The sequence below is a fragment of the Sceloporus undulatus genome, chromosome 6 (assembly GCF_019175285.1).
Source record: "Sceloporus undulatus isolate JIND9_A2432 ecotype Alabama chromosome 6, SceUnd_v1.1, whole genome shotgun sequence".
Taxonomy (NCBI): Eukaryota; Metazoa; Chordata; class Lepidosauria; order Squamata; family Phrynosomatidae; genus Sceloporus; species Sceloporus undulatus.
The window spans coordinates 108,583,648-108,608,040 of NC_056527.1; the positions used below are offsets into that span (position 1 = coordinate 108,583,648).

General features: G+C 42.4%; 1 protein-coding gene and 1 long non-coding RNA gene across 3 annotated transcripts; both read left to right on the forward strand.

The window, feature by feature from the left end:
• Positions 1 to 336: 336 nt before the first annotated feature.
• Positions 337 to 8,407, forward strand: SPN (sialophorin). Of its 2 annotated transcripts, XM_042471669.1 has the most exons (3): positions 337 to 443; positions 937 to 1,078; positions 6,559 to 8,407. In XM_042471669.1, exon 3 carries the CDS (start codon positions 6,594 to 6,596, stop codon positions 7,779 to 7,781), a length of 1,188 nt encoding a protein of 395 aa, XP_042327603.1. In that variant the 5' UTR covers positions 337 to 443; positions 937 to 1,078; positions 6,559 to 6,593; the 3' UTR covers positions 7,782 to 8,407. The 2 variants fall into 2 exon arrangements, with proteins under 2 accessions (XP_042327603.1, XP_042327604.1); XM_042471670.1 differs by lacking the exons at positions 337 to 443; positions 937 to 1,078 and adding an exon at positions 1,588 to 1,652.
• An 8,921-nt stretch (positions 8,408 to 17,328) lies between these two features.
• LOC121932779 lies at positions 17,329 to 23,655 on the forward strand. The gene is made up of 3 exons (XR_006104412.1): positions 17,329 to 17,431; positions 18,244 to 18,385; positions 22,671 to 23,655. It is a non-coding gene; the product is annotated as an uncharacterized LOC121932779 (long non-coding RNA).
• Positions 23,656 to 24,393: the final 738 nt, after the last annotated feature.

The window sequence follows — 24,393 nt, forward strand, 5'->3', positions numbered from 1 at the left end:
AAATTAGTACAAGATACAACATAGAACAACAACCAAACCTTGAAAATGCTCATTGAGAAAGAAGTCCAAACAGCAGCCAACAAATCAAGTAAATTCCATTTGGCACAGTCAGACACCCACCAGTGGGTCTTTTAAAACTTTAAAAATTAAAAAGAAAAAAGACTGAACTTCCAAATTTACTGACAAATCTGAACTGGTAAATGCTGGCAAGGTCCAGGAGCCACAACTAAGAATGTGTTGGCCACTAGATGAATCAAGAGGAACTTGACTCTCTGCTGAATAATGGACAGTAAGCACCCATGGAGAAGCGATAAGAAAAAGACTGGTGAGGAGAGATAAGAACTTGGGCATTTTGCAAAGCATTCCTTTAATTTGTGGATGCTCTGTAGTCACAGATGTGTAAGCAAGTTCTGCCCCCATCCAGGACAAGAGATCATTGCCCGGTAAGATGAACCTTCCATTTCATTCTATATATGCTGTCTCCTCTCCACTCCCAATGGTTGCTTTTCAACAACAACAACAACAACAACAAAACCTTTGCTTAACAATGGCATGTTTTATCATAATAGTTAATTCCACTCTGAGCTGTACCTTTTCATCTCTTGTCCCCATCTCTTCTCTATGTTTTGGCATAAGAGGGAGACTGGAGACTAGCTCAGAGTCACTCCTTAATTCTACATCTATGCTAGAGACATATCCAGGCACTGGGTGCATGTGTGTGTGTATGCTTGTATGCATGTGTGCATCCATGAATAATGCACCATTCCCAATTCCAACTAAGCATTATTTCTAAAAATGTTTCCCTACCTAAGGCCTCTCCCCAGATCCAACCTGATTTGTTGTTTTTTTTTTAAATGGGTGGAATTAAACAGTGTTTGCACCCCACAAAGCCACTTCCTCTATGAATGTAACGGTTGCATCTTTGGCTTTTTTCAGCATTTCTCCACCGCCACCACCTTCTCAGTTTCATTCACTGCTTCCTGCCTGGCCAGGCGAAAAACTGGCGAGGAAAAACCAAGCCTTGGCACGCAAACACCGGGCACAGTCACACCCTTTCTTGAAGCTATCCTAGTCAAAGGTAGAAGGGACTGGGATGGTATGGGTGGGAATAGTCCATAGGGCTACAACAGTATTGAGAAGCATTGTTTGGAAATGAGATGGTGGGGGGGGGGTGATACGTTTGCAGAGTGGACAGTAATGGAGTGGGATTTCTGAACTGTATTTTATTGGGTTTAAATCCAGCCTTTTCCCCCAGAAACTTGGAGCAGGGGGCATGGGTGGCCCCTATTTTAACCTTACAACAAATATGTAAGGTACATTAGCATGGAGAATTGCCTGGTCAGCCTCTGGGCTGAGTGGGGATTTGAACTAAGGTTTAAATCAAACAATATTTCCACTATACCCGTCCACTCCAAGCCAGCATCCATCACCCCCAGCTACATTTTCTGGGAATGATGGGCATTGTAGTTCTACATCTCTGGAGGGCACCATGAGGGAAAAGACTGCAGTACCTCATGCCTGCAGTACCTCATGCAAGGATTAAAAGACATCCTGTAACTTGTTAGAAGTGCTGAAAGAGAAGGGGTGGTGGTATGCAACCATCTCAGTTCCGGCAGCCTTGCCATGCAACAGGGTGAAGGAGACAGATCAAGGTGGGAACTAGATACTGTATTTTAAAATATTTAACCTAGTTGCCGGATTTGGGTTGCTCTGCTTCAGATAGCAAAATGTCTTGGGCTCATACAGCATTACTGACCAGCCAACATGTAGAGCAGATTTTGAGCCTGAAAGGTCTGCTTTCTTTCCTAGAAACCCAAGATCTGTCAGTCAGAGGTTGGTCCCAAAGATAACATACTGGAATTAGAGAACTCTGAGTCCAGGCATTTGTTCTGACTGTACCAGAAATGACCGCGTTTAAAGTCCTTCCGCAGAAAAGGACACTCCTGGTTACTCAATGTTTTCGTAAGCAGTGTAACTCTTTGCTGGAGGGATGTATCTGTTCTGAAATTGTTGATCAACTGGCAGTTCCAAATCTTCATGGCACTACTGCAAACTACTCACAACTAAACTGGTAGATCTAGATCTGTCTCCAAAGAATGGGAAAAGTGTTTTGGACTGACCATGCTGGGTGGAGAATGATGGGAGCTGCAATCCCCAAAAGGGGCTGTTTTTTCCCAGCTCCTGCTCACACTGATATACAATTGCTAGCTTGCGTCTATCCAGAATATGGCTGATACAGTACAGAGTTTTATTTAGGGATTCATGCCTCTCTGCTGATAGCAGGTTGACTTGTTGCACCCGCTAAATTTCTAGAGCCATGTAGCAGTTAAGGACACCAAAGCCTTTTCCAGGCGTATCAGTGGTTAATGGAACCAGTGGTTCTCTGCCCCATCTCTTCTGTCTCATCCCACACTCACCTTCATATGGAGTAATAGGGTCATCTTATATAGAGTTCTGCCCATTTTTCCTCCAGCTTCATGATCTAAGTGGTTTATAGCTGCCTGCTGAGGATAAGAAGGCAGTGAATCCTGGCACTGGTCAACTGGCCAAGACATGGGACCCACTTGGGGGGGGGGGGGGGGTGAGCTTTAGCCCCTTCTTTCAAACTGAGTGTGGGTTTTCTGCCCAATGATATTGGAGATACCAGTCACACTGGCTGCTGTTCCCATTTCTTCATCTCTTCTCTGCTGATGAAGAACATGTGTGCCTCTGTGATTTTTCTTGAGTCACTATTTCCATGCTGCAAAACTGAGTGAAAGGGCCACCTCAGCCAACTGAGTTCTCCCCACCCTGCTTTTGCTGAGTTGTTATGTGTTTGCATCACAAACAGCACAGAAGCCCTGAATTTTGCATCTTCTTGTCTGCACATGTCCCTTGGGGTGGGAGTTCTCACTTCCACTCTGCATGGGAAAAATACTGACATGTTAAGCCACTATTCGTGGGGTCTACTTTGGTAATGGTTTTCAAGGCTCCTCAGAGCCATCAGTCTTCCCAGAGAAATTATTCTGGAAACTTTCCTCCACAGAGCAATGTAGCAGGATCAAAAAGTCTGCTTCAGGAAGCCTCATGCTGCAGACTTTATAAAGTGTTGGGGTGTGTGTGTGAGAGAGAGAGAGAGAGAGAGAAACAAAATGTCTTTCACTGGCACAGATCTGATTTTACAGCTTTCACTTTTTAAAATAAATTTTTTGCTCTTTAAATTACAATGGGCCTTTGGTATCTGCTGGCGTTTTGTTCCAGGACCCCACTTGTATACCAAAATCCGTGGATACTCAAATCCCACTAAATACAATGGGGCAGTGAAATGCTGTTCCTTACATAAAATGTCAAAATCAAGGTTTGCTTTTTGGAATTTATATTATTTTGGAATATTTCAAGCTGTGGATGGTTGACTCCATGGATGAAATTCCCATGGATACAGTGGGCCAACTGTACAAAGATATAAGAGAAGCTTTTATATGTAAGAGAGACATTAGAAAGGGAAATGGCTTCATGGGGCCTGGAAAGGGAGGGTTCCTCTGGCTTGGCCTGCATTATGCAACTGCCACCTGCATACCCTCCAACATTTCACAGATGAAAACCAGGATACTGTGGCTAAGACACATCAGAGTGTGGTCAAGATAGCAAAAATTAGTGAGGAAGAACACAAGCTAGGAGAGGCTGCAGCACTTTACTTTTGTTTAAGCCTACTGGGAAGGGCAAGATTGCACCCCGTTCTCTTCTCTCCCATTGCAGAGTTAATTGAGTGCACTTGGAATTCAGTTTGCAGCCATTAAAATAAGCTGAGGACAAAGAAGCAAAGTGGGAGGAGGAGAGAGAAACTGGGACATTTTAAAAACAACTGGAAAAAAAAAGAGATGACAGAGGATTAATCAGGAGGGTATAAACCTGGATCCTTCCCTCATTTCTTGGAGTAGGCTCTGCTTTGTTGTCTCCCTCACCCAGTAAATGGCCATGGGAATGCATCAATGGGAGGAAAGGAGATTGGATATTATGCAAGGAGGCAATGAATAGCTCCTCAAACAACATCCCAAACCAGGCATAGCTACCTTGAGTCCCTATACTGGAAGAATGGCAGGATATAAATAAAACAACAACAACAACAACGTACACATGCATAGCTCAGAATTACACACATTCATGTCACTGCAGGGGCTAATAGCAAAATTGGTGTGGTTTGATATTATGGTTGTCCAATATATTTCACAGCTTCAAGTAAAGAACAAGTTAGTATTCCCATGCACAGCATCCAGTAGAGAGCTGCCTGGTGTTTGAATTTTAATTCAACATTAGTGAAGTGGCAGTGCCCACCTCTACACCTTAAGGTAGTGGGGAGACAGGAGAGCCACAGGTTGTTGGTTACCCCCATGCTGTCCCTGACTTCAAATACTCTGGACAGCCCTGGCGATAGACCCCCCTGGGCTGAAAAGGCTGCTGCCCAATGCCAATGCTGCTGCCTTGCAACCAGGTCACAAGCAACACCTCCTGAAATTCCCTCTTCTATATAACCATTAACCCTTGCTTCTGTACAAGCATTAAAGGCACAGGAGCCCTTGCCAGTTTTCACTTTGGCGACCCTAAATCCAACAAGCTTTCCTAACTCCCTTGGGCTTGGGAAATTGCTCCGCCCTGGTACCAGCAAGACTAGAAACTTTGAGGAATAGAGGAAAAGCTACCAGTAGCAATAGTAACAACTGAGCTCAGTTTATTGTGATAAATTTGGGAAGACTTTTTCATAACATGGAAAGTTCAGAGTCTCCCTGCACTCCTGCACCCCCAAAGCTGAATTCTGCACCATTACCATGGTCTCTGTTATTTCCTGTACTTATGTAGAATAGTAGGAAAAACAGTCCCGTGGATGATTCACACAACAGCTTTAAGATAATCAAATATGGGCCAAGACAGTAAATCATTTAAATATGTGTTCCCCTTCTTTGCTTATATGGTGCGGATGCTTCACTGCATACCCATAAGAGCAGTTTAAGTATTGAGTGGTAAAATGTGGTTTTATGATGATAGATATGGAAATGGCAATTAGATGACATACATCTGAGAGAAGGAAGACATGTACCATCTGACCACACTGATATCACTTTGGGATTGAATTCATTTGTAAATTCAGCCATGTTTATGATACTGTACAGAGCTTGAAAACTTACTTTTGGACTATGTCACCCAGAATGCATTAGCTAGCATGCCCCCAAAATGTAGCTTTTCCAAACCCTATTTCTGAATCAGGACAGACACATTTTGTAAAAAATGATACACTCCATCCTTAACTGTATATAACAGGCAGGCAGCACATAGTCCTTTCTATGCGGGGTGTGTGGCTGTTCCTGTTGAATTTGGCCAGTGCAGATTGAACTAGTTCATTCTTATTTTTTAAATAAGATTTATTAACATTTGCAAAATTCATCATAGAATCATAGAATCATAGATCATAGAATCATAGAGTTGGAAGAGACCACAAGGGCCATCCAGTCCAACCCCCTGCCATGCAGGAAATCTCAATCAAAGCATCCCTGACAGATGGCCATCCAGCCTCTACTTAAAGACCTCCAAAGAAGGAGACTCCACCACTTTCCAAGGGAGTTTGTTCCACTGTCGAACAGCCCTTACTGTCAAGAAGTTCCTCCTAATGTTGAGGTGGAATCTCTTTTCCTGTAGCTTGCATCCATTGCTCCGGGTCCTGGTCTCTGGAGCAGCAGAAAACATCATCAATGGGCAGAGCTGAGATTTAGTGGGTTAAAACCCTAAATCCGAGAGAAACCTACTAAGACAGATTTGTTCATCTCTTGGTTATGTGAACAGCAAGTATGGTGTAGTGGTTTACACGTTGGGCAAAGAGTCTGGGGGGCAGTGTTTGAATCCCCATTCAAACATGGAAATCCACTGAGTGAATTTGTACAGGTTACAGTCTCTCAGGCCCGGCATTAAAAGAAGGCAATGAATCCTCTCTGAATATATCTTGCAAAGAAAACTCTAGGATAGAGTTGTAATAAGGTGTGTTACATGGTAATAAGTAAAGTGGAAGGCACACAACAACAACAACAACAACAACAACAACAACAACAACAACAGGTTGTGTGAACAAAACCCTCGGAAATCTTAGCCCAGTCTAGCTATAGCAATAGATAAAAAATTGTTGCTCATTGCTCAAGCACAAGAAGATATACATTCTCATCCATGTAAACAGGCAGATTGCACACTCACCTCCAACCAAATTGTTTCACCCATTAGGTTCACAGTGAATACTCCCTGCAAACATCTACACTCTTAGCCAAAAAGAATTGCTTCTGTGTAGACATTATGATGTGGAACTGTATATCCATGTGAATCTCTCTGTGTGTATATGAAGCCCCCAATCCAGTAAGAAGAATCTATGTTCAGAATTCCACTCCTCTGCTGAGTTGAAATACTTCTGCCTCTCATTTTAAAACCCTTCCTAGTACTGGGTTCTACTGTAATCTTTCAGAGTGCTTTTTCCTGGAAGTCTGTTTTATTGCTTTTTTCTTTTTGTTCTTAGTTTGCCACTGTTTTTTGTTCCACATACCACAGACTAAGAAAATCCTGGACTCTGAAGTTCTGCTGCCATGAAAACCTCAAGATCTCTCCTCCATGGCTACAACAAATCCTTTGGCCTCATTATCCTTTTTACTATGGGCACTGTTTGGGGTACAGACATGCCAACAGTGAAACCTGTCACCACAGTGCATCTACTGGTACCTGTTAAAACTACATCTGTGCCTCACATTGCCATAGCTGAACAAAAGGAGGATGTACAAATCACACATGATCCAGAGGAGCATTCAGATGTCCCATTGGCATCTCCCACAGTGCCCAAGCTACCAACTGAATCACCTTCCAGCATACCCAGCAGCAAGGACACAACCCTAGAGCCCAAACTGCATCCTAAGCAAGCCCTTGCTGTGACCACACTTTTGACCTCACATCCTGAAAAAAAGGCCACTTCCACCACTGTATCACCTCATTCTGAACCAGAAGGCACTTCAGCTACACAAAGAATTCCTGAGGATATTTCCGACATGTCCACTTTACCTGACCAGGTAACCCCCCATATCCATGGCCATGTCACTGTGGGAGAAAAATACCCAGCAGCAATTGGCAAAAATTCCAGTGAAACAACTGGTACTGTCAGCACTGCCTTGAGGGTTACATCTGGGCCAGAACCATCTGAAAAGACAACTCAGACTAAGGAAGAAACAGAGATGACAACCACACCATCACAAAATATATTGGACACCATCACAACCGGTGCTGCGGATGAAAAACCAGAACCTGATTCAGCTGGTGCAAACTCTTCAGGGAACAACTACATCATCATAATCGTGGCAGTAGCCTTTTGCCTCCTGTGTCTTCTGGCTATCATTGCTTTTCTGTACCATAGACGCAGATACCGGTCTGGATCTACCAGCTTCAACACAGCAGAGTGGGCAGGGCAGGTGGCATTACCAGATGATTCTGGTTTGGATAGGGACATAGAACCAGGGTCAGTGACTGTCTCAGGGGATGGAGAGACAAGGCGTAACACCTTGGTTACATTCTTTGGTAAACGTCAGTCTAGGGTACCCTCAGTAGCCATGGAAGATATCAGTGGTAAAAGAGAGAGAGAGGAGTGCCAGCAGCTGCTTGATGGAGATGCCAGCATAGGCTCTGGTCCAGAAGGATCGGAGGAAGCGAATGGTAAATTACCAGAGCCCACCATGCAGTCTTCTGAGGAGACCTCCACTCCAAACAAACCAGAAGGAAGCTCTTCCTAAACAACTAGTACAGGCCAAACCAACATCACTGCCACCAACCTCTTCCCTTCCCCGTCCCACTAGATCACAGCACTTGCTCTGCTTATATTCATCCCCACTTCTTGGTCCATTGTATGTGGGCGGAGGAGAGGAGGAGCAAAAGAGAGAAACTCTTATTTCACCACCATTATTCAGAGATGCCTGACCACATCCTTTTTCCTGTTTGCATGGTATCTGCAGGGTGGAAACAATTACAGAGATAAATCAGGAGTCTGGGTTTTCCAGTCACTTTCACAACAGATTCACCAAACCCTGTGTTCATTCTAGAAGATAATAGGTGGAATTTTTGTAAGGCCTTCTTTGAGATCAATGTGTGTGTTTATAAAGGGAGAAACCAGGTCTGCAAAGAGAAGAGAGACTGTGGTGGAATAATGAGCTCTGGCATAACTTTCAGTTTGTAGCAGGAAATTTGGATCACCATGTTCAAAAAGTATGCAAATTCAAAATGCTCCAATTTGCTTAAGGTTACTTAATATAAAAACTGCTTTTTGAACAAATGAGAGGGGAGATGCTGAAGCAAAGCAGCTAGGGACAGAGGGAGGAATGGGTTAAATAAGTTGAAATAAACAGTCTTCTCCCTAACTCTAGATTAAATTTTGTCACCATTGTCTTGTTTTTCTTTCTATGAAGTTAGACAGCCATTCCTGGAGATTGACAATTAAAGTGTACAGAGATTTATAGGCACAGTTCCTTCAGGCATTGGTTCAACATAACTGCAATGCTTATTATGTAGTGTCATTTCAAAAGACATGTTAACAAACAGAGCATTTTTTCTGCACTAAAAGAGCTTTTAAACAACATAGGGACAAAATGAAGAAGCCGTTTAATAAAACTAGTTTTTAATTGGGAGAAATAAAATATACATTCTGGAATATCAGAAAATGCACAGAGCACAAAATAGCATTCCATCCAATGCCTTGTCCTCGTTCAGCTGTTAAAGTTCTGCCTTTTCTCTGAGTAGATACCATGCATATCAGAAACATTGATAGGTGAAGCTGGCTTGTCCTGCTAGACAACACTTCTTTCCCCTTTCCCCCCTAGAGGAATATTCTTTGATTGTGAATAATGTGGCAAATAACCAATCCTGAATCAGAATTCACAACAAGCTAGCTAATATACAGATGAATCATTTGGAGAGTGAAATTACAGCACATCCTAAGCATGTTTATGCATTGATCTTACTGATTGCAGTGAGACTATTCAGGATTCTGGGGAGCTCTTGTAGAATGGCTAGACTATACAGAAGCTCCTAATGGGACACATCCAAAAGATGAATCAAGTCAGAATGGACAGATGATGGCTAACAGGGCTCTATTATTAGGTAAAATGAGGCTGCTGCCTCAGATGGTAAATTTGGAGAGCAGACATAGCAGTCTCTAATCTGCTCCTCCTGGCCTCAGGCTGTTGGCCGGTGTCAGAGGCAGCACTCTGTATGTGCCATATACATTTTAGGAGATTATCACACTGTCCTTTCCATTCCTTTCCTCCCATGCTAGGCGCAGGATATAAACTTTAATAGAAGGATTTTATCGCACACCTCTGTGCCCAGGGAGAAGGCATCCTATACCCAGTCTAGGCATCACATACCCAATCCAGGCTTCTCCCGCACTTTTGCAATGAATGGGATTTTTCCACTTTTTGCAAGGTACAGGAGAAACCCGGATCAGGTACGGGATGTCTCCTGCCTGAGAATGGAGGTGTACGATAAAATCTGCCTATTAAAGTTTACATTCTATGTCTAGCGTGGGAGGAAAGGGTGGTGTGATAATCTCCAAAGAATCATAGAATCATAGAACTGGAAGAGACCTCAAGGCCCATCCAAGTCCAATCCCTGCCATGCATGAACACACCTTCAAAGCACTCCTGACACATGGCCATTCAGCCTCTGTTTAAAAACCTCCAAAGAAGTAGACTCCATCACACTTCAAGGGAGTGTATTCTACTGCTGAACAACTCTTACCATCAGGAAGTTCTTCCTAATGTTTAGGTGGAATCTCTTTTCCTGTAGTTTGAATCCATTGTTCCATCTCCTTGTTTTTGGAGCAGCAGAAAACAAACTTACTCTTTCTTCTTGGTTTCCTTTCACACTAAACAATTCCAAGAAAGTACCTTGAGTCCACCTGAACTGCTATGATTCTATTTTATGAAATCCTGGGATTTATAAGAGATTATCACATGGAGAAAAAGACCCGAACTAAATTTGGGACTGCAAACTCAAAGTGGGTATTGTCACATGTAAAACCACCGCCGCTACCACCAGGCAACTTCAACCTGGGTCCCAGCTATGCTCAGCCAGCCACTTTGTAAAAACGTGGCTGGAACCCGGGTTGTAGTTACCTGGCGGCGGTAGCAGCAATTTTACTTGTGATAATACCCTCTTTTGAGTTTGCAACCCCAAATCTATTTTGGGCCTTTTTCTCCATATGATAATCTCCATAGTTGTGAGGCAGTGAAAAGTGTCTTCAAGAAAGCTCCATTGCTTCACCAGACTTCAAGCCACAGGATTCCATAGAATGCAGCCACGACAATCAAAGAGGAATCAATTGGGTAGTATTACCTGCTGATAGGATACCAGATTCATTTAGCTATTCAATCCACTTCTGTATACAGTATGGGATAGACGAAAGGGTGCACTTGCCTCCCGCACCTCAGGCAGCAAAATATCTGGGGCCAGCACTAATGGTTCAGATACATTTCTGGATCAACTTTACAGTTAAGCTCCAAACCACCTGTTCTCATGACCTGTTCTAATGTAGTTTGTTACTCCTTTACAGGCTTCAGTCAGTCTTTTGATTTAATTTATCTAAATCTATCAAAAGATTTAGAAAGTGGGACATTTTGGTAATGGTGTGTATGTGATCATTTTGTCTGTGGGCCAGACATTCTACTTAATTTTAAACAGAATAAAATCAGAAGATCTGGAGAAGGTCCTGAGTACATCTAGAGCTGCAAAAGCATAAATGTGTGGTTCCTTAAAAACAAATAGGAATTATGTCATAAACAAATCAATGGATTCACTTAATAAATTGTGGGCTCCAATCCATGAGAACCTGTGACATAATATGTCTGATAGTCTTTAACATGCTAGAAGTCTGTCTGGTTTTGTTGGAATCAGAGTTTGTAATAATCTCACATGATTTTTTTTAAATGGAATATTTATCTGTACTGTATCTCTAAACTGAGTTGGTTGCCATAGCTTTCTCCAAGAGATCCTTGATGCAGTTTTCTGAAGGGACGAGGACACTGCAAGAGAGTTCAGAAACTGGGCAACTATTATGAGAAAATAATTCCTTAAAAATAACTGGTTGCATTACTTATGGCATGATTTGCTTCTTTTCCATTGTAAAAAGATGTTAGGACTGATAAGTGGATGGTATAAGATTTGCAGTCAAAATTCCTCTAGAAATGCCCTTTCAAAGTGCCTTTTAAAAAGAGCAAGAAAATGTTACTCATTATACCTTTGAAATGTGTCTTGGTTATGTCATTTAATTTCTTTTTTTATAACACAGGTTACCGTGTCTTTGGTAACGTCTCACTTCAAGCTCCGCGAGACAAGCTGCTACCACCCTGATAAAATAATAGATCCCATGGTTCTCTGTGGGAGATGCCATGGAAATTGTTGTGTTTTTCAATCAAACTCAGTTTGGGATCATAGGTGTCCCATTCAGCAATGACAGAAGACTGTCTCCTATGCAAACCCTATTGAATTGAACATGAACTGTGCAAGAGCTCATATGCCATTTTTTTTTTACTTCTCTTTCACTGAACAAGTGGGACCTGTGCATGAGGTAACGCACCATTATTCTAGTTGGTTTTCTTCTCCATTCAGCTTCTTGGTAACACAAAGGTATATTTTGTTGCTGTTCAGATCAAGTTTGTTGGGTGCTGAGTCAATGCATTCGCCTGTATTAGTGTATCACCTGTGTTACTGTATCAATAAAAATGTTTAATTTGTTTTAATTTGGGGGTGTGCCGTATATAATAGTGTTGAAATCAACAGCATTGGTCAGATCGCACAATGTACACTTTTGTTAAAATCAGGACTATGGCAGCCAGAAGAGCATGTATAGCATACTACAAACTCCTTCCTAAATTTAAAAGCCAGAATCCTAAAGGAGACATACATCTTTGTAAATGGACTTATGTCTCTCAGAATTAGAATTGGGTCATTTTGTAATGTCCATATCCACTAAAGGAGTGGAAATCAAACTCTGGTCCTCCAGGTGTTTTGGATTTCCATTCCCAGAATTCTTGACTCTTGGCCAAGCTGACTGGGATTTCTGGGAACTGAAGTGCAAAACACCTGGAGGATTGAAGTTTGGGACCACGCACTAAAGGGCTGATGTTACTACTTAGGAGAGTCAGTAAAGAGACTGATGCACAATCGTTTGAAATAGTTCAAAATTTCAACCCAGGGATTGGAAAAATTCAGTGTTGTTGAGTTTGTTAACATTAAAACAACAGGGAACATTGATTAATTAATGCTAACCCGTTAAGACAATTTCATTCAATTCATTCATTAATGGGTTATTAATCTATGAAATTATTAAATTAAAATCATTTTAAAATACTAAAAGCCACCAGTAATGAATTAAAGTAATTAGAACCTTTAATTGCCAGTCAAAAACTAAGTTGTTGGTATTTAGTGATTAAAATAACACATTTTGAAATTATTGCAGTGAAATATAGCAGATTAAAAGTGCTATGTCAATGTTAACAAATTATTAACAGAGGACCCAGTCTGAAGCACAACACAACACATAGCACCCTGACCAGATCACTTGGTCTATCTAGTCCTTTCCTCAGGGTACACTTGCTTTCCCAACCTACTGTGCTCAACATTGTTGCTAGACAACTATAATTCCCTTCTAGCACTTAGAACAGCCTTCCCCAACCTGGTGCTCTCCAGACAGGTTGGTCTACAACTTTCATCCTCCCCATCCAACACGTCCACTGTCTCCTCAAAAAGATGTGCGATCTCCTTTGATGAAATTACATTGTTGGAGTTAGCCATACACTAGATGGTGCTGTGGTGTCAAACAGAGAACTGGAGATGCAATTAATGTGAGAAAGATGTACTTTGTCAGTTTGGTATTGTCTAGTGATAATCAGTCTGCCCCCATATTCATTAGCATTCCCTGCAAATCTGCTTCCCCCCCCCCCAATGCAAAATGTAATACATGCACAGAACATGTACAACATCTTCCATACCACTGGATGCCAATGATGATGATGATGATGATGAATAAATAATAATACAAGCTTTCATTCAAAAGGAAATAAGATGGCACACACTGGAGTCCTTGGCATAATATCTCTGCATGATGTTTATCTGATATAAGAGTAGTATTTGGACTTGTGCCATGTCTCCTGGGCCTTCATATTGGAAACTAGTGCTAGTGTATCATGGAGGGAAGGTCTGGTTCTGGGTTATAGACTCTACACAAAGGAATGTTCCTCCCCATGATGTGCATATCCTATAAAAACTTTGAGGAAATTACTTTTCAGGATTATAACTCTCAGAACCCCTGGCCACTCATGGGAGATTATCACACTGCCTTTCTTCCTGACCTAAATGCAGGCTGAAACATTTTTAAAACTGATTTTATTGCATGCCTCCATGCCAAGGCTAGAGGCATCCTGTGCCCGATTCGGACTTCTCCAGCACTTTTTGAAAGAATGGGATTTTCTCGTTCTTTGCAAAGTATGGGAGAAGACCGGATTGGATATGGGAGGCCATAATCAGGAACGGAATTTATTATTATTATTATTATTATTATTATTATTAACCTTTATTTATAAAGCACTGTAAATTTACACAGCGCTGTACATACAATCTTTTTAATTCCTCTGGCCTGGGCATAGAGGTGTGCAATAAAACCCAGTTTTAAAATGTTTTAGCCCAAGCCTAGGTCAGGAGGAAAGGCAGTGCAATGATCTCCATGGTCAAAGGGCTGCAGGATTTGTAGTCCCCAAAAACAACTTCTCTCACCTTTTGATACTGATGCTTCTATGATCACTCTTGGAACAGGCTGGGTTTTACACTCCTTCCTTCACTGACAAATGTTGTATCCTATGATTTCCAGGCCAAAACCTGGGACCAAGGGATGGTCTTGAGGGATGTCATGGGGGCAGAGAGGAGAAGTGAGGAAGCTGAGCTAACTCAGTAAATGAACACACACCATGGAGTTTTTGCAAGTTGCAGCAACTTGGCTGAAATTAGTTAAGCATTACAAATTGAAGCAAGCTGCATAGCCAAGTAGAAGAGCAAAAGTGGAGGAGGATGAAGAGGAAAGAATGATAAGTACAGTACATATAGCTGGCAAAAAGCTCTGGGCTGAAGGTTTGTATGCAACGATTGCCTCTTGTCTGGACCTGGCCACACAGAGGCCATAGAATGTGCACCTGGAGGTGACCCATGAAATCTGGGGACTAAAGCTAATGTCTTGAAAGCTGGCAACCCACCTTGAACAACATCTGAGCAGAAGAAAACCAAGAGGTTGCTCCCTGGGTTGCCCCTCACTGGCTACACACAGCCAATGGTTGCCTTCTGTTTGGGAAGGCTCTGAGATCCCAAAATCCTAAAATTGGTTCCCTGAAGTTTGTGATACTTTCCTTATATTTGACTAGAAAATATGCTCCATAACAGCTCTCTGCTTCCCTTCACAGATGCCCCAGCAAGTGGCCAGGGTAGTATTTCAGTAGTAACAGCTGTAAGCACAGGCCTTGAACCATGCTATAAGGGCAATATGACACCCCTAGATTAACTTCTTCTCATTACACTTCTTGATTTCCAAGAAGACAGTAACATACACATATCAGCATATATTTCATCTCATAAATACAGACATGAAATCCCCGGATAAATTGGCTGCGCCAGTGGTCCAACCGTTCTTGTGTCGTTGGGTGTGTATATACCGTTATCAGACTGTCCTCAATTGCCTGGCATCTTACTAGTGCCCAGATTATTTTCGTTTCTTCTTTTTCTCTCCCTTGCCTGGCATCTTACTAGTGCCTGAGTTACTTTCGTTTCTTCTTTTTCTCCTCCCTACTCCTGACATGTCATGATTAAGTAGGCGAAATGTGTCCCCTCTTCAAGTGTCCATACCACATGCATCTCTTCTGTGTCAAAGCATTTTCTCTGGGTGGGCAGTTGTGGGGAAAGTGGCAGCAAGAGCTTTTTTTAGGAATCTGTGGGGTGGGAACATGATGTTAGAAAAGAAATTTAAGATTTTATAGGAGTTTGAAGACTTAGCTTCAAATAATTCCAGTTTGGCAAATTCTATTTGGCAATTATTTGCCAAATAGAAAACCAGAGAGGACTCTGGTACCTTTAATGGTTGTGTGAGAAGAGGGCATTTCAGTGTTTGTCATGCAATGAGCCAACAACAGCTGAAATGCCCTCTCCTACACAACCTTAAGACATGCAAGAGTCCTTTCCAGTTTTTACCCAGGCAACCCTAAATCTGCTATAGGTGTACAAGCAGGACCTAGGGTTGCCAGTTCAGGATTTTCTCAGGCCCTGAGGTTTCCAGATCAAAACCTGAGACTTAGGGATGGCCCCTGGTGATGCTATTAAGTGTTATGTATTAGATGCCCACCACAGTTGTTCACAGCTTGTCACACACACACACACCCCACACACAACCTATTTTCCTGATTGGACATAAATTTGTGCTAAAGGGACTGTTCCCAGATGCTACTGGAACTAAGCAATGATTAGGAAGAGGGGATAAAGAACATTTAATCTAGCCTACCTAGCTCCTGAAGCAAGAAATCAAGTTGCAGTAAGATATCAATGAAGCCTTGGAAAAAGCTTTGGACAGCAAGAGCTGTTTGACAGTGGAATGTGCTGCCTTGATGTTTGGTGGAGTCTCCTTCTTTGGAGGGTTTTAAACAGAGGCTGGGTGGCCATCTGTCCTGGGTAGTTTGATTGTGTATTCCTGCATGGCAGTGGGAGGAACTAGACTGCTGTTGTGGTCTCTTCCAACTTTATGATTTTATGGCGGGTTACATACCGCCATTTGGGACGTCCCCAGGACGTCCCAGTTTAAAAAAGGGGCGTCTCTTCTAGACACCCCTACTCCTGTTACGGACTCTGTCCGTAACAAATGGCGGTGGCCGTTCCACATGGCTGCTGCCATCTTGACGTAGCGGACGCTGTGCATCCGCACGTTGTGTGGTGCTTATGATGTCGCGAGGGCACCATTGGCGCCTCACGGCGTCATAACTGCGACACAAGAAGAAGCTCCATTTTGGAGCTTCTTTTTTGCTCCGCGTGGGAGCCGCACGGTTTGGCTGCTGCGGCTCCCTCACGGAGCAAACAGCAGCGGCGGTCTGTAACAGACCTATGATTCAATTGCAGCATGCTGCTACTCTACTAGCTGAGGTGGAGATTTGCATCAGTGACATCATTAAGGTGGGTGCGGGGGGTGCAGCCCAAAAGAGGGGTGACACCCAGTCGGGGGGGGCACCTCGATGCTGTTGTCTTGTTCTCCTTATAAGGAGAACGATGTCGCAGCACCAAGAGAGGCTGAGCACACACACACATAGACACCTCTGTATTGTTGCAAGAACAAGTGTGTGGCCTCTGGAAATCTCCCCCTGCAAGTGGGGACACCACTGATCTGTACTCAGCCCTTTCCTCTTGCCCGGAGGTGGGTCCCCTACCACCCACCTCAGTAGAGAATTTGCACCCTTGTCTCATGCCTGGAAATGACCCATGAAAACTGGAGACTCAGGGCCAGGCACTGAAATCTGGCAAACTCAGTCGCCACATATACAGTGGTACCCCGGGTTACGAAATTAATTCGTTCCGCGGCGCCCTTCGTAACCCGAAATCTTTCGCAACCTGAAAAAGCCATAGGCGCTAGCGCTGGAAGCCGCGATTTCATGAGAAAAAGCGCCGAAAAGCACCAAAAAATTTTTTCGTAAGCCAAAAAAAAAAACGTAACCCGGAACAGTTTTTTCCTATGGAATTTTTTCGTATCCCGGAAATTTCGTAACGCGGTGCTTTCGTATCCCGGGGTACCACTGTACACTGATGAAGAAATATTATCTTCCTCAAACACAAGATGGCTTCCTAGCTAGCAGGAGACCAATTTCTAACTGTTATTTCATACTGAAGTAGTATTCATTTTGGACTGTTGGCGGCAAGGCCTGACTGGTCAAAGTGACACCAGTGACACCAGTGAAATACAGTGGGACACCAGTGGGACCCAATGCTGTAGCCATTGAACCAGTGAGAGGTCTTTCAGGGTCTAGATGACCGAGGTTCTGGCTTCAGCCCCCAACATCTTCATCATATGAGGAAAGACTGCAAGCCCATAATTCAGTGGTAGAGCACCAGCTTTCCTTGTAGAAGCTCCCATGTTCATCTTTTCCTGGTTTTTAAAAATAAAAATAGTTACTGAGATAGGAAAGGCCTGTGTCAGAGCCTATTCCACATAAATAGGCAGTAGGAACTCATATAAAAGTGATAAGAGTAAGACTGGTTAGGAGAGATAAGAACATGGGCTATTTAAGAAGTATTCCTTTAATTTGTGTATGCATTCTAGTCAGAGACGTACAGGCAAGTTCTCCACACATCCAGAACAAGAGGCCATTGCCTGGTAAGGTGAATCCTTCTGCCCTGTCCTGCCTGTTTATGAGGTCCGTGTCTGTTGTCTCCTCTCCCCTTCCAATGGTTGCTGTTCAACAAGAAATCTTTGGCTGACAACTGCATGTTTTATCATAATCTTTAATCCCCCCAACTTTCACTTTTTATTTCTTGTCCCGTTTTTAATGTTCAATCTCTTCCTTATATTTGTCACAAGAAGGAGACTGGAAGATTCATCTGTGAATTTTACCTGGCACACAGGTGGCAGTGGTTCTCAAATGGTGGGGCATAAGAGTTGCTTCAAGGGGGCTGCAAGACTTGGAGGTTCTGAACCTTCCTTCCCCTCCTCTTCTCAAACTTTTTTATGTGTAAAATTTACACAGGCATTGAGTTAACAAATGAATTTATTTAAACAGAACTGTTCTAATCTGAACGTTGCTACTTCCTTTTAAAATATTAAAATATGAATATACATGAATGTATGGATGAAAATGCAAACACTAAGCAAACAAAATATTTTCATTCCTATATTATGGCGAGTGGGGGATGTGACATCCACATGTAGATATAAGGTGGGATCCCAAGGGTAATAAGTTTAAGTACCAATGGTTAATGGCATGGGAATCCTACTAGAAAGGAATAAGCTGCATTTTTCTTCTACCAGAGCATTGTTTGTCCTCTTTCTTGGATGCAGAAGATGTGAGGAAAGGTAGCTGTACAAGCTAGTGAGGGAAAATTGCACCCTGCACAAGCTCAGAAGCACTCCTTATTTTTTCATCTGTGCTGGAGATAAATCCTGACACTGTAAATATCTTTTTCCCCCAGCATTTCTGCACCACTACTGCCTTCTCAGTTTCATTCGCTGCTTCTTCCTTGGCCAGGCGAAAAACCAGTGAGAGAAAAAACAACCCTTGGCATGCAAACTGGGCACAGTCACAACCCTTGCTTGAAGCCATCCTAGTCAAAGGTAGAATGGACTGGGATGGGACGGGATGGGTGAGAACATCCCATAGGGCTATAACAATATTGAGAAGCATCATTTGGAAATGGGGTGGGGGGGGGATATGCTTGAAGAGAGGGGGTTGGATTTTTAAATCTGTATTTCATTGGGTTTCCATCCAGCTTCTTCTCCTGGGAAATCAGGGCAGGAGGCATATGTGACCTCGATTTTAACCTTACAACAATCTTGTGAGGTGGGTTAGCATGGGGGGAGAAATGACCAAATGCCTGGAGAGCTACCACCATGAGTGGGGATTTGGACCCAGGTTTAAATCAAACATTTTCCCACTATAACAGTCCTCTCTAAGCCCAATTATATTTTCTGGGAGTGATAGGCATTGTAGTCCTACACCTCTGGAAGGTACCAGGAGGGAACAAATACAGTGCCTCATACTAGGATTAAGAGGCATTCTGTAATTTATTTAAGGCATCATAAGGAGAAAGGGCCGTGGTATGCAACCATACATTACCTCATTTCCAGCACCCTTGCCATGCATCACGGTAATGGAGACAGATCGAGGTGGCTCTAGACATTTTTAAAGAATTTAACCTAATTGCAGGATTTGGATTGCTCTGCTTCAGCTGTCTTTTGGACATAGTACTGCATTATCAACCAGCCAGCATGTAGCACAGACTTCAGGTTTGAAGAGTTTACTTTCTTTCCTAGAATCCCAAGACACACCAACCAGAGGTTGGTGTCAAAGATTACATACAGTATATACTTGACTATAAGTCGATTGCAAATATAAGTTGAGGGCAAGTTTTGGGGCCAAAATAATGGATTTTGATATGACTGGTGGATAAGCTGAAGGTAAAATTTAGGCCATGTAGTGAAGGATGTAAAGGACAAAGTAAAGGAAAACAATGCCAAAGAACTTACAAAATTCCGGTAGCCAATATATATACACACACACACACACACATACATACACACAGTACGTTACCTTTGACACCAACCTCTCGTTGGTGTGTCTTGTCAGTGTGTGTGTGTGTGTGTGTATGCGCATTATAATACAGTACTTACATTGACCCTTGAATAGGTCAACTCAGGTTTTTTGGGTCAATTTTTTAACCTAAATTTCTAGGTTTAACCTAAATCTGGGCATTTGTTCTGACTGAACCATGAAATGACAGTCCTTCCACAGAAAGACATTCCTGGTTACTCATTGTTTTCTGACACAGTTCAACTGTTTGGTAGATGACAGCATCTGTTCTGAAGTTGTGTGTCAAGACATGAGCACTCAATGTCATTTTTCTTGAGTCAGTTTCCATGCTGTAAAACTGAGTGAAAGGGCTGCCTCACCCAACTCTGAGTTTTCCCCATCTCACATTTCCTCAGCTGTTCTGCATTTCCCTCAAAAGCAGCAGGGAAAACCCTGAATTTTGCCTCTTCTTTTCTGCACTTGCTGTATAGACCCTCTCAGGCTGTATCCACACTGCAGAAATAATCCGGTTTGACACCACTTTAACTGCCCTGGCTCAATGCTACGGAAGTCTGGGAATGGTAGTTGGTTGTGGCACCAGAGCAGCCATGAGTCAAGACTGACTCAAGAGTGGTTAATAACAACAACAAAAGAACCAGTACTAAATTTAAGATGAGGCAGTATAAATGCGTGGCATAATCATCAATATCTGGTTGGATGTTAGTGTCTGATAATGCGATTATTAATAAAAGAAGATTGTACATGTTTGTTGGCTAGATTTTTGTGAAATTCTATGTGTTTTTAATTTAATTTAATTTTTTTTTAAAAAAAAGTCCTCAATCGCTGATCCTCTAGAGTCGCCAGAGTGAAAACTGGAGATCACCCCTAAGCCTTTAATGGTTGTATAGAAGAAGGGATTTCTGCAGGTGTTGCTTATCATACAAGCTAGGACACCTGCTATTACCTCTTCAGCCCAATCATTAAAGGCGCCAGAGTCTGGCAACCCTAGTGCGGAAACACAGCAAACATATTCCTGTCTATGCTATATTAAAATTAAAACACAAGGTGGGAATCTAGACCCTGGAATCTCATACAAGTGGTATCCCTTGAACGCTACCCCTCATTTGTGTTCTTATCAGCTTCTCCCACATCTTCTTCTTGCATTCCCCTTGGTTTCTATTTACCCAGTGGTCTCACTCTCCCACCACAGTTTATTTTTCAGTTCCTCCTCCTTATGCTTCAGTTTAAGTTAAGCTATAATTTGAGAAGGATCTCAATGAATGTGGATGTGAGTACTGTAGTGAGGAAATTTATCTGGATGGTCGAAAATGCCACTTTTTAGGGCAGCATCTCTTCGGGTGGTTGTTCTCAGCTGTCATGACCTCAAATTAGATTCCAGCTTTTCCTGCCCCAAGTCCTTAAGTATGCCTCCCCCACAAGGAGCCTGGTTCTATAAGATTTCCCAGAGCTTACACAGTTAATTTAAAAGTAGTTATTTATGGTTATAATTCTAAGCCACCCCTAAAAATACTTGTTTGTTGTTGCTGTTGTTGTTGTTGTGTGCCTTCAACTAATTTCCGACTTAACGGTGATTCTAAGGCGACCCTGTTGCAAAGTTTTCTGGGGCTGAGAGTGTGTAACTCACCCAAGATCACCCAGCAGGTTTCCATGGCCAAGAGGCAAAACAAACCCTGATCTCCTCTGCTCAAACCACTACACCATGCTGCCTTTCTATATAACTATGATGGTAGTTATATAATTATAGCTCTATCTTTTTTAAAAAAAAATTGCATAGTTTTTAAATTGCTTTTAATTCCATTTATAGCTTAATTCTACCTGTTCTAACTTTATAGCCCTCCTTGAGTCCCAAAGGGTGAGGAAAGGGTGGGTTGTTGTTGTTGTTGTGTGCCTTCAAGTCATTTCCGATCACAACTTTACCGTAGGTGATACAAAGGTGAAACTATCATGAGATTTTATAGACATGATTTCTTCAGAGGAGGTTTTGTCATTGTCATGACCTTTCCCTTAACCTGAGAGAGTGTGACTTTCCTATGGTCATCTGGTGGATTTTCCTGATTAAGTACAGATTTGTATTTGGTCTCCTAGGCCCCATACAGACAGGCCAAAATAAAGCTGCTTCAGGTTACTTTGGAGGTATACTATTTATATGATGCATGTGTCCTAAGAGCCCAGAAGCCGTGCCAAAGCCACAATCCAGTCCTAAGGACTGGAGCGCAGCTTCCGGACTCTTGCATGCATTATTTAAACAGCATACCTCCAAAGTGGCTCAAAGCAGCTTTATTTTGGCCTGTCTGTATGGGGTCCAAGTCTCCACTGAGTGACTTCAGACAAGTTACATTCTTTCAGCCTTAAAGGAAGGCAATGACAATTTCCCTCTGAATAAATCGTGCAAAGAAGACTCTGCAATAGAGTTGTCATAAATTGTAATAAGTCAACTGGAAGGCACATAATGACAACAGAGTGTGTGTGGGGAAAAGTCTTAACCGTGGGCCATTCCAGCTATAGCAATGGATAATAAATTGTTGCCTATTGTACAAGCACAAGGAGATATTATTTCCCATCCATGTCAACAGATAGAAAGGTGCACTCACTTCCAACCAAATTGTTTCACACATTAAGTTCACAGTAAAATACTCTCCACAAATATAACACTTTTAGCCAAAAAGAATTGCTATTGAGTGAACATTATGATGTGGAGAAGTATATCCATGTGATCTCTGTGTGCATGAAACTCCCAATCCAATAAGGCAAATCTATGGGGTCATTCAGATGTGTTTTTTTTTAGTGCGCAGATGCAAATCATCTCACTCACACATTCCAGGTTTGTTACAATATTAAACAGCATCAATGTGCATGTCTGCTTGTTCAGTTGTTTGCACATGCAAGCATCCAAATAAAGATAGAGTTGGCAATACAAATGCATTTGGAACCCTTTTTTGGTATGCAGCATTTTATCCCATGTCTATTTGCATCGGTTATTCACACTAGCAATGATTTGGATCTTTAAAAAAAACTCAAGAAAAATACTGATATCGATTATCCTGGATTAAGTGGTTTTTTTGGCTGCCCCACCAAAAACCTAATTGGGTGCTTTGGGATCCAAGTAAACAAGGGAGATTTAACCCGGATTCATCCTGTATTATTTTCACAGTGTGAATAACCCCTATGTGCAGAATTATTCTCCCTTGCTGAGCTGGAATATTTCTGTCTCTCATTTTAGATCCCCTCCTAGAATTGGGATATAATCTTACTTTTAGAGTGCATTCTTCTCATATTTTGTTTTATCACTTCCTCTCTTTTTGTTCTTAGTTTACCATTGGTTTTTGTTCCACATACCACAGACTAAGAAAATCCTAGACTTTGAAGTTCTGCTGCCATGAAAACCTCAAGATTCCTCATTCATGGCTTCAGCAAATGCTTTGGCCTCATTGTCCTTTTTACTTTGGGCATTGTTTGGGGTTCAGACATGACAACAGGGAAACCTACTACTGCCAAACATCTCTCAGTCATTGTCACTCCTACATCTGCCACAGCTGAACAAAAGAAAGATGGAAACATCACACCCGGTCCAGAGAAGCATTCAGATGTCTCATTGGCATCTCCCACAGGATCCAAGCCACTGGCTGAATCACCTTCCAGCACACCCAAAAGAAAGGACATGGCACTAGCACCCAAACTGCCTCCCAAGCAAACCCTTGCTGTGACCACAGATCCTGGAAAAAAGGCCACTTCCAACACTGTGCCATCTCTTTCTGACCAACAAGGAACTGTTGGGGATATTTCCAATACGTCCACATCGAAAAAACCAAGACAGACTGCGAAGGAAACAGAGATGACACCTGAACCACCACAAGATTGGTGGGACTACTTCCCAATTTGCAATCAATATGAGATGGATTTTGTGAACTCAAGCTCTTTAGGGATTGAACACATCATCATAACCATAGTAGTAGTCTCCATCATCCTGCTCATCACTCTTTGTCTGTGCTGTTGCTTTAAACACTGAACCAAAGTGTCTCCATTTTGTTTACCTTTAACCATTTTCTTTATATCTTTTCCTTTTTAAGAATTTTGTCTGTAGAGCATAGATGAGAGGGCTCACTCACCATAAGGCCAGCCTGGACTTAGTTCAGGTGGTTCGTAAAACAATAAACAAGGGGGCTTAGTTCAGCTATGCAAGACGTAAAGATAAGCATGTGCAGTAGCATCTGAGGCTCTTTCCTTTCTTTGTGTTTTTGAAAAATATACAAGGCTTGTAAGTACGCAATAAACCTGTCTCACTCTCTAGCTACATAGCATGAGTGGAGTTTTGATCAAAAAATTTTTGTTGCATATCTTCCTTTTCTGATCAGATTCACAGTTTGACAACCCTATGATTACTCAGTGTGTGGATTCTTGGTGCTCCACCAAGAGCTAACAATAGTACTTCTCTGCATTCACTAGCTTCAACAATGGTACTACTCTGAGTGTACCAGGGTGAGCAGGATAAGTGGACTTACAAGATAATTCTGGTTTGGATTGGGATATAAAATCAGAGCCAGTGACTGCCTCAGGAGAAGAGGAGACAAGGCATAACACCTTGGTCATGTTCTTTGGTAAACATCAATCTAGGGTGCCCTAGAAGATATTAGTGGTAAAGGAAAGAGGGGAAAGTGCCAGCAGCTGCTTGATGGAGATACTGGAGCAAACCAGGAGGAAGCTCCTCTTAAACAACTAGTATGTAGGTCACACCAGCATCACTGCCACCAACATCTTCCAGTCCCCATTCCACTGGATCACAGCATTTGCTCTGTTCATCCCCACTACTTGGACCATTGTGTGTGTGCAGAGGAGAGGAGGAGCAAAAGAGAGAAACCTTTGTTCACCACCATTATTCAGAGATGCCTGAACACATCCCTCTTCCTGTTCTCACAGTTTTGGCAGGGTGGAGACAAATTCAGTGCTATTTCAGGAGTCAGGGTTTCTCAGCCACTTTCAGCACAGATTAACCAAACACTTGTGTTCATTCTAATCTAGAGGATAATGTGGTATT

What these genes read in the sequence shown, in the direction of transcription:
- SPN (XM_042471669.1), top strand. Translation starts at nt 6,594, where the DNA reads ATGAAAACCTCAAGATCTCTCCTCCATGGCTACAACAAATCCTTTGGC.